General features: G+C 48.7%; 1 protein-coding gene across 6 annotated transcripts in view; it reads right to left on the bottom strand.

Moving 5' to 3' along the window:
• Positions 1 to 241: 241 nt before the first annotated feature.
• The window catches only part of KDM5C (lysine demethylase 5C), a 31,676-nt gene continuing 6,261 nt past the window's right edge, over positions 242 to 25,656 (bottom strand). The window contains exons 3-26 of one of the 6 annotated variants that reach the window (XM_036304380.1): positions 24,338 to 24,460; positions 23,854 to 24,024; positions 23,198 to 23,329; positions 22,380 to 22,503; positions 22,095 to 22,276; positions 20,616 to 20,774; positions 18,530 to 18,649; positions 18,239 to 18,397; positions 17,563 to 17,744; positions 17,309 to 17,471; positions 10,399 to 10,518; positions 10,091 to 10,285; positions 6,803 to 6,984; positions 6,588 to 6,712; positions 6,313 to 6,460; positions 5,585 to 5,690; positions 4,532 to 4,890; positions 3,856 to 3,994; positions 3,234 to 3,413; positions 2,964 to 3,101; positions 2,203 to 2,802; positions 1,850 to 1,925; positions 1,517 to 1,716; positions 242 to 1,412 (exon numbers count right to left, since the gene is read on the bottom strand). In XM_036304380.1, the coding sequence (XP_036160273.1) occupies positions 1,047 to 1,412; positions 1,517 to 1,716; positions 1,850 to 1,925; positions 2,203 to 2,802; positions 2,964 to 3,101; positions 3,234 to 3,413; positions 3,856 to 3,994; positions 4,532 to 4,890; positions 5,585 to 5,690; positions 6,313 to 6,460; positions 6,588 to 6,712; positions 6,803 to 6,984; positions 10,091 to 10,285; positions 10,399 to 10,518; positions 17,309 to 17,471; positions 17,563 to 17,744; positions 18,239 to 18,397; positions 18,530 to 18,649; positions 20,616 to 20,774; positions 22,095 to 22,276; positions 22,380 to 22,503; positions 23,198 to 23,329; positions 23,854 to 24,024; positions 24,338 to 24,460 (4,449 nt within the window). In that variant the 3' untranslated portion in view covers positions 242 to 1,046. Of the gene's footprint in view, positions 1,413 to 1,516; positions 1,717 to 1,849; positions 1,926 to 2,202; positions 2,803 to 2,963; positions 3,102 to 3,233; positions 3,414 to 3,855; positions 3,995 to 4,531; positions 4,891 to 5,584; positions 5,691 to 6,312; positions 6,461 to 6,587; positions 6,713 to 6,802; positions 6,985 to 10,090; positions 10,286 to 10,398; positions 10,519 to 17,308; positions 17,472 to 17,562; positions 17,745 to 18,238; positions 18,398 to 18,529; positions 18,650 to 20,615; positions 20,775 to 22,094; positions 22,298 to 22,379; positions 22,504 to 23,197; positions 23,333 to 23,853; positions 24,025 to 24,337; positions 24,461 to 25,656 lie in introns of all 6 variants that reach the window. The other 5 variants (XM_036304383.1, XM_036304379.1, XM_036304378.1 and 2 more) reach the window with 5 other exon arrangements.

Below are 25,656 nucleotides of genomic sequence, written 5' to 3' on the forward strand. Positions count from 1 at the left end.
ACTCTGGGGCTTGAGGACAGACAACGGCAGGAGTTAAGCGAGAGGTGCAGGGCCATCTGCGGGGAGGTGGGGAAACTGGCTGGGGGAAGTGGGGAGACTCGGGATGTCCTCCCTCCAGGTAAGGAGAACCTGGTGGAACTCGGTTCCAGAGCCCAGCAGCCAGCCAGGCAGCTGCTCCACTGACGGGCGATGGAGGACTCACTGTTCTCCCCTTCGAAGAGAAATGCACTTCAGAAACATGTTTCCAAAAAACGTTGCTAAGGGTTTTATTTCTAACAAGAGGAAAATAATAAAATAAAATTAAAATAGGCTTCAGCTGGAACCAAGTTTCTTGTTTTGCTTTTTGTTTTCTTTTGAACAAATTAATTACACACCAACAATCTTGTTTTATTACAACAGGAACCCAGGAGGAGGAAAGGAGACGGGGCGGGACGGGGAGGGAAGGTCCGGTGGCTGTGAGGACAAGCACCAAAAGCTTTCTTCAGATTGCAGGGAGCCCTGCTAGCTCCCCGACCAAATCATTTAAAAGACACTGTGAGCACAGCTATGTGGTTTCCTCCTCCTGGGTGGATCAGTCAGGAGAAGGGGGAGGAAGGCGAGGGGAAAGTGAGGAAGGGCAAGGGGAGAGTGAGGGGGAGGGGAGGTTAGTGTAGCCTGGCCTGGCCAGGGCTGGAACTGGGGTGAGGGAGAGGAGAGTCCCCCAGTTTGCATATGCACTGGCCTTGTCTCTGGAATGGTGCTGGCCCAGCCTCAGCCACCCCCGGTCCCCCTGCCCATCCATCTGTCCATCTGCCTCAGGTGTCTGGGAATGCTGGTTAGAGGCTACCAGGGAGGGGGACTCCAGGGGCCGGCCCCCAGGAGCTGAGGTCTAAACAATACCTTGGAGTCAGAATATAAAAGTCAAGGGACTCAGGGGTGGGCTGAGGTGGGGGGTGGCCATCCCCCCTACTCGCCCACCTCCCAAGAAGCAGGCTTGATGGTCAGAAAGAGGATCCTTGAGGCCAAGGGGGGGTCTCTGTCGGGGTCTGTGCCAGGCTCAGCCACTGTCACGACTGTTGCTGAGGCGGCTGCTGTGGGCAGGGCACGGGCAGCCGTGGAGTCAGAGTGGAGAAAGGGGCTGAGGGGCCCGAACTGGCCCCTGGGGCTGGCTCCAAGCCATTCTGGTTCTCTTGGGTGCTGGGGCTGCCAGTGGTGGGCAGGGGTTGGGGAGGACCCTCAGCACCCGTCTCCTCCTCCAGCTCCTCCTCCTCCTGGGCCTCCTCGGCCTCTGGCCCTGAGCTCCGGACCCTCTTTGGCTCTAGCTCCTCTCGGGCTGGGTCATCACCCTCCCCACCCCGATCCACCTTCCGCCGCCGCCGCCTCTCCAACGCCCGGCCCCGGCCCCGGCTCCCATGGCGCTCTGCCTTCTCCAGCTGTGATCACAGATGGGCAGAAAGAGGTGTGGGCCAGTGGTCAGGCCTGGGCTCCCTGGCTGCTTGGCCTGACCTCCTGGCCCTGCCCACAGTCCCTTCCTCACCTCCAGAAGTGTGCGGATCCGCTCCAGGTCTGGAGGCTGCCCAGCCTGCAGCAGCTGCCAGATGCTGTGGTTCTCATCCAGGGTCACCTCAAGCAGGTCCCCCTCCAACATGAGCTCCTCCAGGGGGGCCCGGGTTGCCTCAGGCAGCTCCAACACGGGGCCAGTCAACTGTGGCAACAGCGAGGACAGCAGCTCCAGGTCTGGGGGCGTTGTGGAGACAGGCTGGGTTAGAGGCTGCCCCTGATCGCCTCCCCACCACCACGACAGAGCCCAGGACCACGTGAGTCAAGTCTGCTGACATGCAGTACACAGCCTGCTCGCATCTACACCTACCTCTCTTACCTGAGCCTTCCCCCGGGGCTACCTTCTCAGGACTGGTCACGCTGTCTCCGTTCTCCAACCCCTGGGCCTGGCAGGGAGAGCAAGAGTGGGGAAGGGTAACTGAAGAACCAGGCTCTGGTCTTCCCCACAACCCGACACTTGGGGCTCCCCACTCCTGGAGTGGAAAGGCAGCCACAGGCTGCCAGTGGGGAACAGTCCAGGCATCTGGACAGAATATAGAATGGGGCAGGGTGGGTGGGCCAAGGGAGGTGGAAGGTCAGAGATCAGGGACAGGGCTGGAGCCTACACAGGGGTGGGGGTTAGAAAAAGGAATTTGGGGACAATAGCTGGGCTGGGCAGCTCACCTTAGGCATATCCTTGCCACTGCCTTCTCTGAGAGGGTCAGAGGCAGGGGCTGAAGGGAGGGTAGGGGGCTCCTCGGGCCTGGGTTCAGCCTGTAGCCGCTGGCGCAGTTCAGTCAGCCGTCCCAACAGGGCAGAAACGTCCTCAGAGGCCAGAGCCTGCCTGGCACGGCCTTGCCAGCTGATGGCCCTCTCTGTGAGGCACTGCAAGGCCTCGCCCTCAGGCAGCCGCACGGGCAGTCTCTGCAGGGCTACCAGCAGGGCCAGGATGGTCTCCAGGCGCGGCCGCCGGGAGCGCATACACAGCGGACATAAGAATTTGGTGTCCCACTCCCACCAGGCCAGCAGTGGGGATGAGGGGGGACTGGGCCTCAGGGAGTTGAGGAGGCGGGGTACCGACACACATCGCCCGTGGAACCAGTCCTGACACAAGTCACACCGCAGAGCTCCCGCCCCGGCTGGCACCTGCCCACACACACAGATGGAGTTTGCCGAGGCAGCCGTGGTCGATGATGCCAGGGGACTGGGCTTGGCGGAGTTGGTGCGTCGCAGCTGCAGGATGCCCTCCTTCTCCTTCTGTTCCCCCTCCTTGAAGGCCACGATCTGCCATGCCGTGCCCAGGACAGGGAGAACAGGTCAGCAGCCCAGCCCCTCCCTTGTCTGATGCCATAAACACCCCACCCCTAACCGGGAGAACTAGGCCCAGGGTGCAAGTGGTCTGCCTGTGGCCACCCAGCTCTCCCCATCCGGCCCAAGCTCCTTACCACAGAGCCTGGGTCCCTGAGGTCCTGTGCAGACAGCCCCAGCAGCTCTGTGTCAGACTTGTACAACCCCAGCTCCTTCTCCATCCACCGGCTGCGCTTGGTGCTGTCCGAGCCGGCGTCTGCACATGGGCAGAGCACCTGAGGCAGGCAGAGGGGGCATGATGGGCTTCCCCTGCCCTTCCCTTCCCTCCCCAGAACCCCCAAGCCCCCATGTTCTTCTCATGCCAGCCAGGCCAGAGGTGGGGAAGCTGGGGTCAGGTCCCGTCTCACCTCCAGGAGCGTGTAGCAGGAATTCTTCTTGAGGAAGGTCTTTGAGGCCTTCTCCCGCCAGGAGTGTGCCGTCAGCACCTGCAGCTCTAGCTGCCTCAGCTCCTCCAACCCCACGGGTAGGTCCCGGCCCACGGCCACCAGGCCCTCCAAATCATCCAAGCAGGGATAGTGGTCACCGTTCTGGGACAGGGGCAAGACAAAGCTCAATTCAACATGCCAACATCTATCTACTCAGGCTGCCCTGTGTCCGGCCCTGAGCTGGGAAGATGGAGCAGACTTCACAATGCAGAGGCAGCATAAAACCGGGCTCGACCTAAGACAAGCACTCCCTAGAACTCCTATAGCCAGTGGCTCAGCCCCCACACATCCAGTCCGCCCCCAGGCCCACCAGTTCTTTTATTGTGCTTTGCCTCTTCTACCTGCCCTGCCCCCACCATTCTCACCCTCATCAGCCTCCTCTCTTCTCTTAGGCCAGTCTCACAACCCCTCCTCAGGCTGCTCACTAAGCACATTTTGCCTCTCTCTGGCCAAGCCAACCCCACCCACAACCCAATATATGGCATCTCTCCTGGTTGGCTTGAAGGTCTGGGGTGGAGGGAGAGGGAGGCGACACGGTCCTCACTTGGATCTCATCCACATCAGCAATCCAGGCCCGGGCCTTAGCAAGAGCCTCCTTGAGAGCCTGGATGTTGGGCAGGTGAACAGGAATGTTTTCTGCCTCATGGATTATGGCCTCGAGTGTGGCTGGTGGATGCTTCTGCCTGAAGGTAGGGAAAAAAGAGGCCTCAGTCTGGGGTGGTCTGTCTGACCAGAAACCCAGCCTGACTACCAGACACAGCGGTGTGAGCCCCTGGGGCTGCCACGTGCGCCTACTTGCATGTATTGTGCCTACGGGTGGCTGCCAGTCACTGCTGGCAGCGCCTACACACACAACCTTGGGCTGTACTTTGTCAGGTTGCCCTGTGTGTGATGTTTTTTCTACCGATGTGTGTCCATCTGCCTGTCGGTGCTTGTGCTCGTGTGCACCTGCAAAGGGAGTCCTCCGTACATGCGGACTGTCCACCTCTGCTTCCCCACAAAGACTGTCTGCCTCTATGTGTATACGGAGTTTTGTTTTTTTGTGTTTTTTTTTTTAAAGATAAGATAGGGAACGAAAAAGGGAAGGAGAGTCAATACACCAACACAGGAGCCTGGTACCCAAGGCCACCCACAGGAATCATCTTCAGCTTCTCTACTAACTCCGAAGGTTGGGGAAGGGCAGAGAGGGGAAGAGGCTGGTCCCAGCACCAGAAACTCACCTGGCCTCCAGACAGAGGTGGGCCTTCTCCTCCCAGCGTTCGGCGATGGTCAGCAGCTCCTGCAGCTCGGCCCGGGCCTTATCCACAGCGGGGCTAGGGGCTACACTGGCACCCGCCACCAGCAGTCCTCGCATGACAGCCAGGGTGCCCCTTCGGGCTGAGGGGGCCAACGTGCGTTTCACCTCATCCAGCCACCGCGCCTGTTCCACCTGCCGCTGGAGCTGCTGGGCCTCGGGCACCTCCACTCCCAGCTGCCGCCCTCTCTCCAACAAGGACTGCAGGAGCCCTGGGCTGGAGGGCAGTGAGGCCAGGGCCTCACGGGCCTCAGCCTGGTAGGCCTCCACCTGGTCCAGAACACCCTACCGGGGCACAGATGAAGAACACACCCTTCAGCTGGGCTCGCTTCCAGGTGCCACCACCAGATCTCCCGCCCACCTACCTTCTCAGCCTTCAGTATTGGGAAGACAACCTAACATGAGCTGGGCTCCCCTCCCTCACCGTGCCCCGAGACACTGGTCCCTAACACTCACTGCCTATGTGAATACCCTTGGGGGATTTGTTAAAAATGCAGATTCCTGGGCCCCACCCCAAGATTCGTAATAGGGGCTGGTGAGGAGTCTCTGCTTATTTAAGTCCCCAGAGGGTTCTGAGGTACAGCACCAGGACACCCTCCTCGCTCTGCTATGCTTGGCCCTCACAAGCCCCTCCACTCACACCAGTGCCCATGGCTTTCTCCATCCCACTCTTACCTTCCTCAGCTTGGCTCAGCTCCCCAGGCTCACAAACACCCTCGTACTTCCTCCTTCTCCTCTTTTACCTCCACCAGGAAACCTTCCCTTGATTTTGCATTCTATACTCATGCCTTTGCCACCTGTCCCTCACATCCCAGCCCTAAGAGGCAGTCACAAGAGCTTTGGCCTCCTGCTTCCCATTATTTTCTCACATGTCTTGCCTGAATATTGATGCCTTTTAAGGGAGCCAAGCGTGGCTGGCTGCCCAGGTCCCTCAACCCGCCTCAGCATTCAGGGGCACTCCAAGACCACCTCTACTTACCTTAACATCTCCAATCTGGTGCATGGCGCACGGCAGGTTGCTCATCTGGTCCAGAAAGGCCCGGAGCTCGGCCAGGGTCATCTGTACATCAGCTACCCTGTGGGGACTGTGAAGTTTCACATGTGGGGTTTCAAGTCCCCTCCTTCCATGTCTTTGCTGAGACCTAACACTTTTCCTCACAACTTCCCACTTTGATCTCTCATGCTTCAGCTTCCCTAGGGTGGAGGGAGGGTTCCCAGATTCAAGTGCATTCATATGAGGAGAACACTTGTTCCCTTACCTTCTAAAATGGAGATAACGGTACTATCCTCACTAGGTTGTTATGAGGATTAACAACGATAAGAGAGGAATATAGGATACATTTGGGAAGGGGGGGCTTAGAAATTCATTGATGGTCACAGAAGCTGGACTTTTCAACCCATCCTCTACTGTGAGCTGTCAGTAAGCCCCTAAGCCTTCCACCAGTCCTTCCTGCCCACATGCTCCCTCAGCCTGTCTGAGATCTCCCCCAGGTATTGAAATAAAGGGACATTTCTAGCTTTCTTAGGACCAAGATACTCTTCTCCATTCTAATTGTCTGGTCTCTCTGCCCTCCCCCCATCACCTCCCAGACCACCTTGAACTTGTCAGCTTCCTACTGCTGTCGCCTGCCTGGTGGCACTCAGAGTCCATCCCTCGCAGCACTTTTCCTAGGTGCCACGTGCGCCCAACACCTCATGATGCCATACCCAGCTTCCTGGCCGCTGACCAGGCCCAGTGCCCGGGACACACAAGCCTCTGCCTCACTCAGGCAGTTCTTTAGTCGTTGCAGCAGCTCACTGTTCGGGAACCTCCGCTCACGGGCCTCAGACTCCAGTGCTCTCAGCTCTTCAAGGCCTGGAGAGAGAATGAGAGCATCAAGGAGTAGGCAGCATTGAGTAAAGGTAGAGCAAGAGGGTGGGGGCACAGAAGAAAAGGGAGTAGAACTTGCCTGTGGAGTCCCTCCGACCCCCCCATCACTCACTGCGCTTCCGCCCATCCTCCACCTCCAGGGCCACTCGCACTTTGTTGGCCCAGGTGTCAAAGGACTCAGCCCGAACCTTCAGCTTATGTAGCATGGCAGGGAGCTCATCCAAGGTGTAGCGATACCTGGAGGAAGAGGGCAGAGAAGAGCACCTCTCGCCCCGCTCTGCATCTCCCTCCTCGGCCCACTTCCTCCAGGTAGGCCCCCCTGCTCACCGCAGGTACTGCCGGCTACTGGAGCACTTGCAGAGGTCATTGATGTGGGAAAGGCAGACAAGGCCGTCTGGACAGTCGTAGCAGGCCAGGGCTGATAGGAAGCACGTGGTCTTACACTTGATGCACTGGCGCTCATCATCCGGGAGCAGCTCGAAAGCTTCTCGCTCAGCTTCAGTGATGCCCTGGGGGCAGTTCGACCCACGCTTATTATATGGAACCAGAACAGGGCCCACATCTCAGCCACCACTGAGCCCTGTGTTAGAAACCAAGCTATGCTGAGAGCTGGGGGGGGGGGGGAAGCTCAGACTTCAAGGAGCACCCTGCCTCTATGAAGTCCAGACTCTCACAGCTGGGAGAATCAGACAGCCCAGGGGAAGATCAGTGTGGGCTGAACGGAACAATGAGGTACAATTGGCATCAGCTATAAGGGCCTTTTGGGTGGAAGAACATAAGGAAAGTGGTAACCAAGGCGCCAGAGAGGTGGCAAGGTGTGGGAGTAGGCAGGAGAAAGGCCATGCACTGGGGAACGAGGCTGGCTTCTAGCCACTCAGCACCTACTGTGTTCCAGGCACTGTGCTGGCAGCTTAGCAGGCAGGCCTCACTGCGTGCACATACATAAGTTCCAGAAATAAAACCTGGGCCTGTCTCCACTGTTTAAAGATACAATTTTTCCCCAAAACCTAATAAGCAATGACTTCATCTGTTGCTCAGATGAAGAAAAAGCAATCCATTCCAAAAAATGGAGGACAAGCTGGCTTAGTGGGAGGAATTGAAAGATAATACAACGCTATCATTATGGGCAATTTCAGGGATTTTAAAGGGACATTTGGATTCTTAACAGTTTTTATCTTGTATTTCTTTAACACCTATTCTTTACATAAAATATGATGTCCAGTGCATATTACAAATCCCACTTGGCCACTTATTAGCTGTGTGATCTTGAATAAATTATTTAAACCTCTTTAGGTCTTGTAAAATGGAGATAATGGTACCAGTCTCATTGGGTTGTTATGAGGATTAACAAAGATAAAGCAACTAAGGACTTAGAAAAGTATCTTAACACTTAGAATAAGTGGAATCATATAAAAGCCAAATAGCCAAAGCAATCTTGTGAAAGAAGAACAAAGCTGGAGGTAACACAGTTCCTGATTTCAAACTATACTACAAGGCTATAGTAATCAAAACAGCATGGTACTGGCATAAAAACAGGCACATAGGCCAATGAAACAGACTTGAGAGCCCTGAAATAAACCCCTACATATATACTGTCAACTAATATTTTTGACAAGGGAGCCCAGACTATTCAATGGGGAAGTAATAGTCTCTTTAATAAATGGTGCTGGGAAAAGTAGATAATCACATGCAAAAGAATGAAACTGGACCCTATCTTACACCACTCACAAAAAGTAACTTGAAATAGATTAAAGACATAAACAGAAGACCCGAAACCATAAAAATCCTACAAGAAAACATAAGAAAAACATCTCCCTGACATTGGTCTTGGCAACAATTTTTTTGCATGACACCAAAAGCTCAAATAAAAAGCAAAAATAATTGGGACTAAACCAAAACTAGAAAGCTTCTGCACAGCAAAAAATAAATATAATCAACAAAATGAAAAGCCAAATATGGAATGACAGAAAATATTTGCAAACCATATAAAAGGTTAATATTCAGAATATACAAAGATACAAATATACAACTCAATGGCAAAAAAAACCAACAATTCAACTGGGCAAGTGTGGTGCTTTTAAGAAGGCAGCTGAACTATACTCATCTACACACACAATTGACACATGCTTATGAGAAATCTATTCAAGGAGGGCTGCCCTCTACTTGGTGATTTTACTTTAGTGTGAGCTATCAAACCATCTGAATGTAATAAAATGGCATTTCCTAAGAAGTGTTCCACATTTCAACCATTTTCTTCATGTATTAATATTACCAATAGCAGCAGCTGCTACACAGCAAATGCTACAGATGCTATTACTACAGATGCTTTGACACAAGTCACCTTACTCATGCTTTACCACCTTGTAAGTGAAGGATTTATTTCCATTTTACAGTGTGGGAAAGTGAGACTATGAGAGGTTAAGTGACTTGAAAAGGCCATCCAGCCAATCTGCATATGCCAGTCTTCCTTGCTGGGTTATTTAAATAATAATGAATAGCAGCTATACTAGCACTTGCTATGGCTCAGTTACTTAATATACATGTTAATCTACACAGCTTTCAAAAAGGTAAGCACTGAGTCAGTGTGGCTCCGTGGTTGAGTGCCAACCCATGAACTGAGAGGTCGCCGGTTTGATTCCCGGTCAGGGCACATGCCCAGGGTTTTGGGCTCGATCCCCAGTAGAGGGCGTGCAGGAGGCAGCCAATCAATGATTCTCTCTCATCATTGATGCTCTCCCTCTCTCTTTCTCTCCCTTCCTCTCTCTGAAACCAATAAAAACATCCTATATAATAAAAGGCTAATATGCAAATCAACCAAATGGTGGAATGACTGGTCGCTATGACGTGCACTGACCATCAGACACTCAACGCAGGAGCTGCCCTCTGGTGGTCAGTGCGCTCCCACAGGGGGAGCACCGCTCAGCCAGAAGCCCTGAGCCAGGCTCAAGGCTGGTAAGTGCGGTGGCGGGAGCCTCTTCTGCCTCCAAGGCAGTGCTAAGGCCTAAGTCAGAGGTGGGCAAACTTTTTGACTCGAGGGCCACAATGGGTTCTTAAACTGGACCGGAGGGCTGGAAAAGCATGGATGGAGTGTTTGTGTGAACTAATATAAATTCAAAGTAAACATCATTACATAAAAGGGTACGGTCTTTTTTTTTTTTTTTTTTTTTAGTTTTATTCATTTCAAATGGGCCGGATTCGGCCCGCGGGCCGTAGTTTGCCCATGGCTGGCCTAAGCCATCAGTCGGGCATCCACCAAGGGCTCTCAGACTGCGAAGGGGTGCAGACAGGGCTGAGGGGACCCCCTCGCCCCGGGTGCATGAATTTTGTGCACCAAGCCTCTAGTTAAAAATAAAAACAAACCAAAAAGATAAGCACTATTATAATCCCTGTTTTTCAGACAGGGATTCTGATATTCAGTGAAGTAAATTAACTTCCTTGTGGTTGTTGGTAAATGGGAGAGCAGGGAACGGGATGTAGTTCCCCATCCAGACGCATCTAGCTCTTTTTACTACTCCCTGAGAATAGAAGTTACAGTTACTTCTTGGGGCCACCCCTCCTTCCCCCGACTCTGCCATGCTAGGATGTCTGATCCAGGGCACTCTCCCCACCACTCACTTTTTCCAGCAGAGCCTTTCGTAGACGCCGCTCCTCCTGGACCATGATGAACATCTCCTTATGCACAGCTGCTGCCAGGTTCAGGTCCAGCTTCTCTGGGCAGGCAGCCATCTTGCATATGAGCTCCTCATGGGAGAAGACACAGTATCTACGGAGTCGGCGGTAGTGCTCTATGCACTGGCGCCCAGCTGGCAACTGTGGACAGGTTCAAAGTTGAGTTTGGTCAAATGTGGAGACCCGCGGTGCCTCAGCTTCCCCATAACCCTCCTCCTGCTTCTCCCTTCCAGCCTACCACACTCCGGACTCACCCAGTCAGCAGTGCAAAAGTTGACAGCCTCAGCAAAATTGTAGCCTTGGTTGAAGCCACTGTGGTAAGCACGAGGGAAGGTAATGACGAATTCTCCTGCACACTGGTTGGTGCGGACAACCTGAGAAAGAAAGGCCAAAATCACTGAGACAGACGTTTTCCACCGTCTGCAGAAACCTGATCTATAGTAAGTGCAGGGTACTTATGGAGACAAAGGAAAGCCTGAGGAACACAGTCTGACAACAGATTCCCAGACCCTCAAACTGTGAAAGGACTGACCACTGGTCTCTAGATCTCAAGGTTTTGTGTTGACAGATGACAGGAAAATTGGAGTTAAAAGTAAGAACTGTACACACCAAAATATTTCAGCCTCACTAGTAATTTTTATAAAAATTTAAAATATCACCTTTCATTAAGCTAGTCAAGGTTTTTTCATTAGAATATTTTTATCAGTCATATATGCAGCTTCAAGAGCCAAATGGTTCTACGGCGTTTGTTATAAAACCACTAGACCCTGCCATTCTCCACTCCCCAGAGCCAACTGCTTTCACCTCTTCTTATTTTGGCATTCACTTTAATACTGGACAACATGCCTCTAGGCTAAATCAGAAACAGCCTACATCTCAATTTGCTTAATTTTCTACGCATGTATTAGTAATTTAATCCCTACCTTTTGGACAAGTGTCCAACTCTGCTCTCTATGTTTTCACATTTCTGTAAGCCTCTCATGGAGCCTTATGATCTGTTCCAATCTGGACCAGCTGTCCCTCCTGGATTATCACTCTCCTGTGAAGGATCACCTGTGTTCCCAGATCCCACGTTTTCCTCTTTCTTGGTTTTTGATTTATTCCTTTGCTGTGCTATATTGCACATTCTCTTCTCTAGCTTACTGAGAAACGATGGGAAGAGTTTTTTTGTTTTTGTTTTGTTTTTTTTAAATTGCATATAGAATCCTAAGTTGAAAATCATTTGAAGGCATGGCTCTAGTCTTCTAGATTCCAGTATTATTTTGAAAACTCTGATGCCATTCTGATTACTAATGCTTTTTTTTTTTTAATATATTTTATTGATGTTTTACAGAGAGGAAAGGAGATAGAGAGTTAGAAACATCGATGAGAGAGAATCATCGATCAGCCGCCTCCTGCACTTCTCCCACCGGGGATGCGCCCGCAACCAAGGCACATGCCCCTGACCGGAATCAAACCTGGGACCCTTCAGTCCGCAGGCCGACGCTCTATCCACTGAGCCAAACCGGTTTCGGCTGATTACTAATGCTTTGAATTAAACCTGTTTTCTCTCTCAGAAAGCTTGTAGGATTTTTCTGGTCCCAGTGTTTAACATGAAAATCCACCAGATATACCTTGGTGTAGGTCCATTTTCATTCACGTACTGGGTAGGCCCTTTGACTCCAGAAACTCAGTCGTTCAGTTCAGGGACATTTTCTTCAATGATTTCATTAACGACTTGATCCTTTCAGTTTTTCTGTATTTTCTTTTCAGAACTCCTATTATTTATTGAGCCTCCTAAATAAATTCTGTAATTTTCTCTACATTTGTCCATATTTATCTTTTTATCCTATTTTTTTCTTTTCTGGGAGATTTCCTTAATTATTCATCTTCTAACATTTTTTGATTTTTTTAAATTTTTCAGTTTTGCTAGCATAATTTTAATTTCCAAGAGCTCTTTTTTGTTCTCTGTATGCTCTTTTAAAATAGTAATTGTTCTTATTTCATGTTTGCAATATATGCTCATCTCTAAAGTTACTAATGAGGTTTATTTTCTTTTCCTTTTTAAAGTTTACTTCTCCCTGCCTATGCTGTTTCTCCAGGTTGCTTTTTCCCCGTTTGGTTCCATTTTGTTTCCTTGATTGTATGTTAATTTGTGGCTACTTATATTTAAGAGTAAGAAATGAAAAAAATGAATAGAAACTCTGAAAGCATAGTTAATTTTGTCAACTGTGAGCTTCATTGTAGGGTGATCTGGCTGAGCCATTCAGTTTGGGAAACTCTAGGTTTTTCCTTTTGGGCCAGATTCCTGAGGGAAAAAAGTGTGACTGCCAGTGTTCTGAGAGCCAAGTAGAGGAATATGGCTGGGAACCTCAGCATCCAGTCTGCATACAACAAGAACTCCTATTATTTTCACTGTACCTCGACCCTCAACTGTACCTAGAATATCTCAATCCAGAGATCTATTTTAACCTCTTCAAAAGTAAATTTCCTGTCTGTTGCTGGAGTGAGGGAGGGTCGTATTTCCAGCTGCCCAGAATGGGAGGGTATCTCACAGCTTCTTATAGAGACATGAACCAATCCTTATTTTCACCTCATTCTCTTTATTCCCAGAATGCCTGGTGCCACCAACTATTAAACTTTTGGGGGATTGTGAGGTATAAATCAGGTTGGTTCTCAGATATACCAGTACTGACTTAAGAATGAATTTTCTCGTTTTCTAGTTTCAAGCATTTTGTTTATCATTGTCTTCTCTCTTGTTTTTCCATCTGTTTTTTTTACCTTAAATAAAAACCCTCTGTGCCATTTTAGTGGAGTTTCAGTATAGAATGGAAGTATCCATCTTTATGTTTAATTCACCATCTTTACCGAGAAGTCTCATAAAGTTTTCTAAGATGAATATTCAATGCTGATAAAGACAAAGTGAAATAGGTACAGTGTCAATGAGGGGACAAATAACCTCTACTCTCTAGAAAGCAAAACTGCTAATAAATATCAAAAACCTAAGATATTTATATCCTTCAATCCAACAATTCCTCTGCTAGGATTCTAGATTAATGTGGAGAGAATTAATATCCTAACAATACTGAATCTTCCCATTAGTGAAAACACCTACATATTTATTCAGGTCACGCATCAACCCCCACCTCCAATACATTTTCTTCTTAAATCTATCCCTACTTAGAGGCAACATTAGCATTTCTTGCCTGTATTATAGCACTGGGCCCCATTATCAACCACTAGAAGTTCCAAAAAATGCGAATCTGACCCTACTGAGAAGCCCTCACTTGAATCCCTATTTCCACGTGATAGAGCCATGGCCAGACAGGCAAATTCTTCCTCTTCCTTCCTTTGTGCTTTTGTGACCGCCTTCCTAAGGACCCAGTCTGTTTTCTTTTGTAGCACCTCTAACATTTTATCCTACTTGTTACCTGTCCTCCACCCATCTGTGCATACCCGTAGGGCAGGGACAGGATTATCTACCTTTGGGGTGATGACCAGAGGCCTTGCACACAGAGGGAGTTCTAGCAATATCTGTTGAATGATCTAGTTCCAGCCTTAATTTTAAAGATGTGAAAAATGAGTCCCAGAGAAGTCTCAAATAGCAGAGCCAGAAATAGAACCTAATGCTCCCGACTCTTTGTCTCAACCTACCCCCTCATGTTGGCAATGTCCATCAACTGGTGAATGATAAACAAAACATGGTATACCCCTACAATGGAAAATTATCTGTATAAAGGCCTAAGCGACCGTTACAGTGGAACAACCAGAACGACTAGTTGCTATGACACACACTGACCACCAGGGGGCAGATGCTCAATGCAGGAGCTGCCCCCTGATGGTCAGTGCGCTCCCACAGGGGGATGCACTGCTCAGCCAGAAGCTGGGCTGATGGCTGGCAAGCACAGCAGCAGTGGCAGGAGCCTCTCCCGCCTCCACAGCAGCATTGAGGATGTCCGACTGCTGGCTTAGGTAAGGGGCGAGGGGTCCCAGACTGCGAGAGGGATGTGCGACTGCTGGCTTAGGCTCTTGGGGAGCGGGCCTAAGCCGGCAGGCGGACATCCCCTGAGGGGTCCCAGACTGTGAGAGGGCACAGGCCAGGCTGACGCCCCCCCCCCCCCCCGCACGAATTTCATGCACTGGGCCTCTAGTTCCATTATAAAAAGAAACAAAGTTCTGACACAGGCTGTAATATGAACTTTGAAAAGATTATGCTAAATGAAAGAAGCCAGACACAAAAGACTACATATTATTATATTTATATAAACTATCTACAAGAGACAAATCTGTAGAAATAGAAGGCAGATTAGTGGTTGTTTGGGACGAAGGTTTGGAATGGAGATTGACTGCAAAAGGACATGGACATGAAGTACCTTTTTGGGGTGATAAAAATGTTCTAAAACTGGATTGTGGCGATGGTGTAACACAACTCTGTAAATTTGCTCAACTGTATACTTAAAATGCGTGAATTTTATGGTATGTAAATTGTACTGCAAGAAAGCTATTTTTTTTAAAAGACGATATTTTTTTTTATTGATTTTTAGAGAGAGGAAGGGAAGGGGAGAGAAACATCTATATGAGAGCGTAACATCTATTGGCTGCCTCCCACAAGCCCACTACTGGGGATGAGCCTGCAACCCAGGCATATGTCCTGATCAGAAATTGAACTGGCAACCTTTTGGTGCACTGGATGAGGCCCAAACAACTGAGTCACACTGGCCAGGGCAAGACTTGCTATTTTTAAAAAGGTGGTTATAAACAGTTCTTAGTAAGGAAGCAAAAATCATTCCAGTCCAGCACTGTCCAATATGCCAGCCACATATGCTTTTAAATTCTCTAGTAGCCACATTAAAAAAATAAAACATATGCAATTAATTTCAATATATTTTATTTAACTTAATATAGCTGCCATATTACCATTTTAATGTGTAATTGGTATACAAAAGTATTAGTGAGATATTGTTTTGTACTAAGTCTTGAAATCCAACGTGTTTTAACTTTCAGCACATTACAGTTAGGACTAGTCATGCTTCCAGTGCTCAGAGACCACATGTGGCTAGTAGCTACCAAACTGGACAGTGCCATTCTAGGCCATTAAACTTACAAGAAAAGATTATAAAATCTACACACTGATTATTGCTATGTCAAAATTTACATAGAAAAAACAACAGATGGAAATAAAAAATGTGAACGAAATAAGGATGGCCTCTCTATTTTCATTTTTTGGGAAGAGGGCATGTTTCTTTTATAATGAAAATAATAGTTATACTATATATCTATAAAAAGAAATGGCCTTTTCTCACCAAAGAGGAAGGAGGGGGCAGGCTAAAGATAGCTCTGGGGGAACTCCAAATGGATAAACTGCAGCCTGCCAACACGAGAATCTGAAAATCACAGATGCCTTGGATTGAGGGATACTGCCATGAGCAAGAGAAATGCTGTGGCCGCAAAGAGCGTATATTTAAAAGTCTGTGATAAAGTTTTTTTAAAAAGAGGTAAGAACTAAGCAGCTACATATATATGCATCTTTTTTTTTAATTGATTTTTTTTTTTAGAGAGGGGAAAGAGAGAAACATCGGTATGAGAACACAACGTCAAATGGCTACCTCGTGCACCCTATCAGGATTGAGTCCACATGCGGGCATGTGCTCTGACCAGGAATCAAACCAGCAACCTTTTGGTGCAAGGGACGATGCACAATCCACTGACCAACACCGGCCAGGGCTATATATGTATCTTAGCTGTCTGAATCCTTAAGAGAATCCACCTCTACTTTTATAATTTTCCTTGACACTGTAGGCAAGGTTTGAGGAAAGGTCAGACCCAATGTCTAGTTGTGAAGAGAACTGGAAGGGCCTTTGACCAACTGGACATCTCAACTCCAGTAATTCTTAAATGGGGTGAGGTGGAGACAGAAAAGGATACTCCACCTCTAAGTAGAAGAAGGTTGCCTGAACTATTGTAGATGCTTCCTCTAATCCCTAGATATCTCAATCCTTGGTTAAAGATCACTACAACGTAAAATAAAAAATATTACTCAAAGGGTATGCAGTATATCAAAACAAGGTGAAGGCAAGAAGAAATTTGGGTGAAAACCACCGACCCAGTCCAAAGCCCTACTGTACTAATGTCCAGGGATCTCAAGGAGACATTGATTCAATACGTACTGCCTGCCTACCATACCCCATGCGTTAGACTAAGTGGCATGGCAGGTAAGGGTGGGGAATAGAAGGGAGAAGGGAGGAGTATAGAATAAAACTCAAAGCAAAGGTGGTGAATGCACTAATCCCTGTCCCTACAGGACTATTCATCAGGCTATTTTAAGATCCACACCAGGAAACTAACTGATGCTAATTAATGCTGGAAATTCCCAGGAATATAAAGTCTCTTATAGGTAAGCCAGGCTTATACCTAGCAAAGCGTTTGATAGAGGCCCACAGGAGGATAGGATAAGCCAGGACTCTGGGTTCAACTTTTTTTTTAAAATGTGGAAAGATATTAGCACTTTTTTTAAAAGGTTACCTTACACCCCAGCTTTATTGAGATATATAAAACATTGTGTAAGTTTAAGGTGTACAACATATTGATTTGATAGACTTATATATCGCAAAATAATTGCCACCACTGACCCTCACACCTGTTAAGTAAAAAGACCTAACACTGCTCCAAGGGTTGTAGTATGGAAAGTATGGCAGAGAACTGCTAGTTGTCCCCTGATAATCTCTCACCTTCTTTCATAGTAACATGACCTCCAATTTGTAGCTGGTACATAACCATCCAGAAGAAAAATCACATTTCCCAGTTTTCCCTGCAGCTCAATGTGGCCATGTGACTAAGTTGTGACTAACAGGAAATGAATAGAAATGATGTCTGCCCTTAAAAGTAAAGTGAACCATCTTGCCCTGTCCTTCTCCCATTTCCCTCTTGCACTGGCTGGAATGCAGATGTGATAAGAAGCCACCCCTAAGGTGTTGCCCTCAAACACGTGGCCCAGAAGGCTCACCATCACATTGTATATCTAACCGTTATTTTGGGTCTCTGTTAGAGCCGTCAAACCGATAGCCCAATGAAGATACAACAGGAATGAGAAAGGGGGAGGGGTAGATTCCAGACAATGACCACCACCATTACAAAGGACATTGCTAAATCCTTCCTACTCCTTGTCCCTGTTTTCTGGACACTCACCGGCACGCCATGGGACATGAGGGTATTGGGATTCATGAGGGTGACAAGTTGGTGGAGGAGGTCAGGCTGGCTATCAAAGAGCTCAGGTGTCAGCTTCTTCATCACCTCCTCTAAATGTTCTGCTGCGAGCGAGGGTACCCCATACCACGTCTTCGGTTCACCCCTGTCCAATTGGAAAGGGGATATAGAGTGGTCACATCCATGGTCCTGAGGGCGTCCAGCCTGCTTTCCCAGGTCCCTGGGTCCCCACTCACCAGTGGAGGTAGTTAATGGAGTAACTCCAGTGATCCTCAATGTGCCAGCAAAAGGCTGAGAAGACCATGCCTACATAGAGCCAGGGCACCTTCATGCCGGAGATGTCTGCATTGATGTGGCACAGTACGGACTGCTCCAACACTGGCATCACATTCAGGTTCCAGCCACTGGTAGCATACTCCTGTCAGGTCAAGTATTTGTGGGAAGGGGATGAGGGTTATGATAAGGAACTGAGATCTTTAGCCCAGGGAATGTTAATTTTGAGGTCATAGACCTTTTTGAAACATCTAAGAAATAGTATAGGTATTCTCCTGCAAGTTAGAAGCCGCTGCTCTGAACCAAAACGCACCCTTCCCTTGATGCAGGGTCTGGGCCCTCATTTTTTTCTGCATGTACAATCTTACTCCCTAAGCTTTTTATGAACAAGTCAGGCACCCATGTCATACATCTTCTCATTTAATTCTTATAACAGATTTGTAATGTAGATACTATTCCCATTCCACAGACAAGGAATTAGTCAATCTCATGACTGGAAATGCCATGCCAGTTACCAGGCTATGATCTTTCCACACATCTCGTCTCATGTAAATCCCACAGAGCCACTGAATCTTTCAGAGACTAGAGGTCTTGCCTAAGCTCACAGAGCTAACATATAACCATGAGTCATCCACTCACCTCCTCCTCAGGGGTTAGGTGACGCTTATTGTCGCTGACAGGGAAACCGCTGCCAAATTCTTTGGAATGGATGTCAGCCCCATACTCAACCGTCACATCTTCCTCAATGCTGTTCACCAGCCGCCAGAACTCCTTCTCCACAAGTTCTGTGGGTACCATCTGGGGGACAGGGGTAGCGAATGACTGGGGCCCATCATATCCTAGCCCCACTGACCCGGGAGAGTTAAGACCGTCACACACCAGCAACCCATGACCCTAGCCCTGACACTACCCCAGTCCTCCATCACCTACGTGCACGGGCATGTTGAAGTAATCGGCTTTAAAGGAGTCAGCCATCTCTCCAAAGCTCTGCAGAGTGTATTCCCGGGTAGCCTGCTCAAAGCCAAAGGCTTCGGGGGGACGCTTACACTCCTGAAACCCAAAGGAGAACATGTCACAAGGGAGGGGCAAAGTGGTGGAGAAGTCTCCAAATCCGAGTTGGAATATGGGTACAGGCAGGGAGGGAAAATAGGCCTAGATCTGCACTTCGGGCTCCGAGGCAGCTTCATTTAATAGCTCCGCCTTTCCTCCTAGCACCTCAGCTGAACTTGTCTTTTCATTCCTCACCTGCTCACTGCCACGCTTTTGCTCCTCTCTTGCTTGAGGACTTTACTATCTAAACCATGGGCTCTGACTTCAATATGCTATCCGATGCTCTTCTGCCACCATTTTTTTCTCTTGAGCTAAAATATGGATGTAGCCCGGCCCGCGTAGCTCAGTGGTTGAGCACTGGCCTATGAACCAGGAGGTCATGGTTCGATTCCCAGTCAGGGCACATGCCAGGGTTGCAGGTTCGATCCCCAGTGGGGGGCATGTGGGAGGCAGCCGATCAATGGTTCTCTCTCATCATTGGTGTTTGTCTCTTCCTCTCCCTTCTTCTCTGAAATCAATACAAATATTCTTAAAATAAATAAATAAAATACGGGTTTATACAGCATGTTTAGGAAAGCTTTTTTTTATGCCCAGATTGGAACTAAAGGCCTGGGAAATGAGCAGTGAATATTCTAGTAGCTTGGAGGATGGGAAACAAAGGCACTAGCTTTCACAGTGCCAAAACCTACACTGTTCCTGTTCTTTAGATTTTCTCAAAAGATTGGATGCCGGTCGACCTCACTTTGTACCTACAGTCCTGATTTTAGATGAGAGGTGTGTGTATCCCAGAATCAGACACACACTCGTCTCGCGTCTGAGAAGTAAATGTCAATCTGGTCCACAACCACTGACAGAGCCAAGCAGAGCTGAGAATCTTGGCCGTCTGGGATACTGTTGGTATCCAAACTCCTCCCCAAAGGGATCTCCACCACTACCAAGGCCCATTCATTTTGCACTGCCAGGGTCTCCTCCATCATCTGGGTGTGTGCCTGTGTGTGCACTTGCACACCTGGTCTCTGCAACCTCAACTGAGTCCCTGCGATAAGGCTAGAGAGACTATCAGTATCTGCTCTCCAGAAAGCCAGAGAGAAATGGAGATGAGCAGAGAATTTGGATGAAGGTAGGAAGCTCGTGGAACAGACCTGGCGGACTTTTTAGGCTGCTGAGCCCTCACAGCTGCTTCAGCCGCTCTCCTTACCGCCCCTCTTGCACTAGGTAAATTCTCCCCATACACCGTTGCTTTGGCATTTCCTCCGCTCCCCAGTCTAGAACTCCTGCCCACCTTTTCTACTGAAAGTCTACATCACTGCAAACTGATTTTATTATCACAACAGAAGGAAAACAAGTATTATACCCATATGATGGACCCCCTATAAGAAAAACAAATCATACCCATGAATAAATTTAATAATACAGAAAAATTATTAAAAGTAACAAATGAAAATATACAGTAAGATTCCCTAATGCAACAACAAAAAGACAAGAATAGACCAGCCTATTAACAATGGTTGTGTCTAGGTGATGAAATGAGAGGTAATTTGTCTATATTCTAAGCTTTCTAAAAAAACAAAGAATAAAATACTTGGAAATCAAAAGAACAATTTTTGCTTCATATTCCTGTCTTCCAAATGTCAATCCTGACATCTACCCTTAGTCATTTTCCTCTCTTTAGAATTTCTACACCTCCGAGTTTCTAACACACAATTTAGCATTTGATTACACGCCATTACATACAATCTGTCTAATCAGGACTCTCCCCACGAGGTCTGGGAGCTCCCAGAAGACACAGACGAAGGCTGTCTCCACCTCCTCTTTTTTCCAAAGCTCTGCCCAGCCTAGCCCCCACTCCAGGGACCCAAATCAGAAGCCTTTGGCTGAGCTAGGATGCTGCTCACAATAAAGCCAGATGAAGGAAGGCAAAGATAGCCTATGAGGCAGACATGGACTGTGGCTGGGAAGGCCTTACCGCCATGACACACTTTGGGCACCGCCAGACACCCTTGGGAATCTCAGGCAGAGGAGGCAGCAGGCAAAAGATGTGGTAGTTGTCATCACAGCCGTCACATAGCAGGAGTTTGTCGTCCTCATCCCCTCGGGAACACATCCGACATACATACGACTCAATCTGCCAGGGGAGGGAGGCAGTAGTTCATCCACCTAAGCCCTGTCCAGCCTTTACACAGCAGACTCCTCCAGAGGGACCCAGGTCCAGCAGTCTCCATCAGAAAGCTGCACTGCACCCTAGTTGGTTTGGCTCAATGGATAGAACATTGGCCCGTGGACTGAAGGGTCCTAGGCTTGATTCTGGTCAAGGGGAATCAGCTGCAGGCTCAATGGGGATTGGGGGTGAGGGGGTGGGGGGTGGGAGGGTGCACGTGCAGAAGGCAACCAATTGATGTGTCTCTCTCACATCGATGTTTCTTCCCCCTCTCCCCCTCCACTCTTGCTAAAAATCAATAGAAAAATATCCTCAGGTGAGGATTAACAACAACAACAAAAAAGCAAGCTGCAGTGCTCACTAGCTGGATCATTCATGGCCCTATACAGGCTAGTCATACGCAGTCTGGAGTTTAACTGTATGCATGCACCACCTCCCCAAATACACTGGTCGAGTAGTGAAAGCAGAGTCTTTCTCATTCAATCCTAACCCTCCCCCCCCTTTTTTCATTCAATCAACACTTGTGTGTTCTCCAGTAAGACAGATTCTGCAGGTCAGTGATGAATATGACATGGCATCTGCCCTCTAGAGGCATACAGTAACCCAGAGATACAGGTTCATAAAAACTTAAGGGCAAAAAAATACAAAAACCCAACAAAAATAAAAAAATAAAAAATTCAAGGGCAGTGCAGAAACTGCCAAGAGTGGCCCATAGAGGGTACTGTGGGAGCCTAGAGAAGGAAGTACTCAAATCAGCTAGAGATAAGGAGGCACTCGGCCGCAGAGGTAACAGCTGAAACTGAAACCTGAAAGCCAACTGCAACGGGCAGAGTGCAAGGGAAAACTTTTCCAGGCGGAAGAACTGGCATGTGCAATGGATGGGAAAGGAGACAGCATGGTGTGTCAGGGAAAAAAACCGAACATGCCTACAAGTAGTTTGGTGTGGCTATAACAGAGTGAGGGAGCAGTGTTGGGGAACAAGGCTAGATGTCAGCAGGGACTGGATCACGCGTGGTAATGAGCTTAGCCTTTATCTTGGAATAATGGAGAGGGGGCAGCCTTCTCTGGACCCTTTCTGCACTTCATGCTGACAGTATTTGATCACCTTTTCTGGTTCTTTGTTCCATGTGAGTTGGCCTTGTTTCCCCAATTAAGTGAGCAACCTGAAGGCAGGGCCCACCATACCCACTTTTCTGCTCAGTGCAACCCGGTCCAGTGCCATGTTGGGGAAATGCTTGTTGAAGGGACAAGAAGCAAAGCATTAGGAAGTCAGGGCTGGGTCCTTACAAACTGGGCATTGCTGTGGTTCCTCCGCAGCCTCATAGTCATTTTGGTGCAGGGCTCTGGGCTGTGACTCAGCTCCTCCTTGCTCTCCAGGTAGGTCTTGGGTGAGGCCGGCTCCACCTTCATATCCCCGCCTGACTCCTCCTTTATCACTACAGTCGGAGGACACTCAGGCCCTTCCTTATCTGGGAGAGAGCAGAGCAGCTCTAAAGAACAGGTGTGAGCAATCAGGCCCTGCCTTCTCTCCCAGGGGAGGCCATCCTTCACACTGCCCCTTTCAGGCCTCACCTTTCTTCCGCAGAGTCTTGTCCTTGGCCATGAGGCCTAGGCCCATCATCTTGGGGCCTGCCCCATAGATCTGCAGCTTCTTCAGCTCCGGGTTCTTTTCAATGTCTTCTTCTGTGGGTTCCGGCTGGAAAAAGGAAGGAAATGAATCAAGACTGCCCCATCCTAACAGAACAATAGCTTAGAGCAGTGGTCGCCAACCAGTGGTCTGCGGACCACTGGTGGTCCACGAAGTCCGAAAAGTTGGCAACCGCTGGCTTAGAGGATACATCATCTGAGCTTATGCCAGGGGCTGAAGCATGGGCGGGCTGGGGCAAGAATTCAGAGCTGCTTTTCGGAGAAAGGGATTAAGTGAGCTCTCTCTTCAGCCCTCTCTTGGAAATGAATTAACATAGGATTCCAATTTTTCCACCTCTAAAATTGAGAATGTTAACTCCTACCTTAAAGTTACAAGGTTTGGAGATTACATAAATAAAGAAATCTAAAAGTGTCTGCCACTACCAATAAATGGCAGTGACTAATATGATTCTAAAGTATGTGCCTTGGTGAGTCCAGGGACAGTGACTCGCTTGTTCTTTGTTGTATTTCCAGTGCCTAGAAGAACACCTGGCATATAAGCTTCAGCCTGAAGCTGGGATACAGATATAAGGAGAAAGAAGCTCAGCGGAGAGGGGAGGAAGAGCAAGAGTGAATTCAAAGAGAGACACACTACTGCTCAGAACTGGAGAACTGAGAAAAGGGACAGTGGAACAGAGGCGTGGCCAGAGGGAAGGAGAGGACTCTCTCCGCTCCAAAGCCATAACCAGAAGGGAAGTACTCACATCAGGCTGCAGTCTCTTGGCCCGTCGGCCATAGCTGTTGAACTTGGAAGGCTGCACAGACTGTCGCAGGGGAATGCTGTGGGGTTTGTATTCCTTGTCCTTCTCCTCATTATCAAATGGGCGCGTGTTGCACTGCTGGTGAGAAGTAAGGAGTAGAGGTCAGGGCATGGGGTCCCAGCCCCCAACAGCAAGGACTTCCTCTACCCTTACCCAGTGGCAACCGAAGCTGTGGTTGCACCTCCCTAACCCGCATGTCAGGTCCTGCTCCACTGGTGTTTACCACTGGCGCCGGCATACCCTCTGGGAATTCTTCTCATTCTTTGCTTATGCTATTCTCCCTTCTAGCCACCTCCCCGCAACCATCTCCCCAATTAAATCAGATTCCATCTTTTCCCAGACCTCTCCAGCCCAAAAGATCTCTCCCTCCTCTGAATTCTTTTATCTGTTAAAACCTTGTCACATAACAGATAGCAGGCTGGCCATTCGGATAACTCCAGGACTTTGACCCTGGGCAGTGTGGGGAAAACGGCACCACTGGAAAAGAGTGGAGTTTAGCTTCCAGGTCTCTAGTCCACTGAACCAGTTTCACTAAGAGCAAGTGTGAAAATCTGTGTCTGAGGGGGAAGCCTCCTTCCACCCCGGCCTGGCATCCTTACCACCAGGTTGGCTCCAGACTGGTACATCTCATAGGGGTAAACGATGCGTTCATAGTGGGAGCGTAGCAGGGAGCCAATGTTTTTGCCTGGTGGGTAGTTGAGGCGCTGGGCCACCCGGGCCCACCGACGGTCCTTGCAGATGGCTTCATAGCCACCTTCCTCCACCACGATCTGCAGGGACAAGCAGGAAGGGACGTGGAGGTGCTGTGTGTATGTACATGAGGGAGCAGGCCTGCAGGAAGGGCGAGGAGGACAACTCCAGCCCCTCACTGCGTTGGGGGCTACCCCTCCTCCTACCGCCACCACGAAGACTCAAATTGCAGCAAGAGGTGCCCAGAAGTTCTGCTGATAGCGTATGTGTTACCAGGCTGTGCCCCTTCCATTGCAGCCTAGAGATCCAATATCCAAACGAAAGGAACCCCCAGAATACCAAGGATAGTAAGGTACGGGGTGAGGAGGGGGTCTGAGAAAAACCTGCTCTTACTTTGCTGAGGCTGTAGAGGTCCAAGATCCGCCGTTCCACATTGGGAATCTTCAAGGAGGAGCCCTGGATTTCCCAGAATTTGGCAATCTGGTCCAAGTAGTTCAGTTTCACTCTCGTCTGGGCCTGGAAAAGAAATGGCTCAAGAGGCTGACCCTTCACCTGACTCCTGTCTTCTGATCTAATCTTAGGGGAGGGAGGGTACAGAGCAGCCCACTACCTAGGGCCCAGTGGATCTCAAACTCTAAGCAGTGGTGAGCCCACTACTCGCTCATCTCTGCCACCTTCTAGTCAACAGGATAAGCCCCAGGTCTCAAAACGGAGAGGGTCGGGTCACAACAGCCAAAGCTTTACATACTCTCTTTCTCAGTGTCCTTGACCGGGCTGGATGAGTAGCATCATCTCTTCTACAGAGAACCCGTGTCCTCAAGTCACACAGCAGGTACCAAGAGATCGAAATGTCAGTATGATGATAAAGCACACGCCCCAGAGGGGGGGCAATTTGATTTTTAAGGGGGGCAATTCGAGAAAGAGTTAATGGTGATATTTTTTGCATTTCTTATGGTTCTAGGGGCCTCATATACAGTATATAAATATATAGTATGACATATTTATGCACTTCAGTTCTCTATTATGTTCCGAAACTTTGCTATTTTTTCATATCATTTCATATTATTATTATTTTTTTTAACAATTTCTTAGTGATTTCTTCCTCAGTACTTCAACTACGCTTTTGTTCTTTGATTTTTTCTCTTTCATGGATGCCATGTTCTTTGGAAGCTTGTTTAGACCAAGTTAATGGCCTTTTAGGCTTCCTCCATGTGAATAGGAGTTTTTTGTTGTTGTTGTTAATCCTCACTTGAGGATATTTTTCCATTGATTTTTAGGGAGAGTGGAAGAGAGAGGGAAAGACAGAGAGAAACATCGATGTGAGAGAAACACATCAATTGGTTGCTTCCTGCACGCACCCCAACAAGGGCTTGGGCCAGGAAGGGGCCTGCAAGCAAGTTATGTGCCCTTGACCGGAATCAAACCCGGGACCCTTTGGTCTGCAGGCCAACGCTCTATCCATTGAGCCAAACTGGCCAGGGCAGGAGTTCACTTTTTTAAAAAAATATATATTTTATTGATTTTTTACAGAGAGGAAGGGAGAGGGATAGAGAGTTAGAAACATTGATGAGAGAGAAACATTGATTCAGCTGCCTCCTGCACACTCCCTACTGCGGATGTGCCCGCAACCAAGGTACATGCCCTTGACCTAAATCAAACCCTTCAGTCCGCAGGCTGACGCTCTATCCACTGAGCCAAGCCGGTTATGGCAG

Source organism: Myotis myotis, unplaced genomic scaffold (genome assembly GCF_014108235.1).
Source record: "Myotis myotis isolate mMyoMyo1 unplaced genomic scaffold, mMyoMyo1.p scaffold_m19_p_4, whole genome shotgun sequence".
Taxonomy (NCBI): Eukaryota; Metazoa; Chordata; class Mammalia; order Chiroptera; family Vespertilionidae; genus Myotis; species Myotis myotis.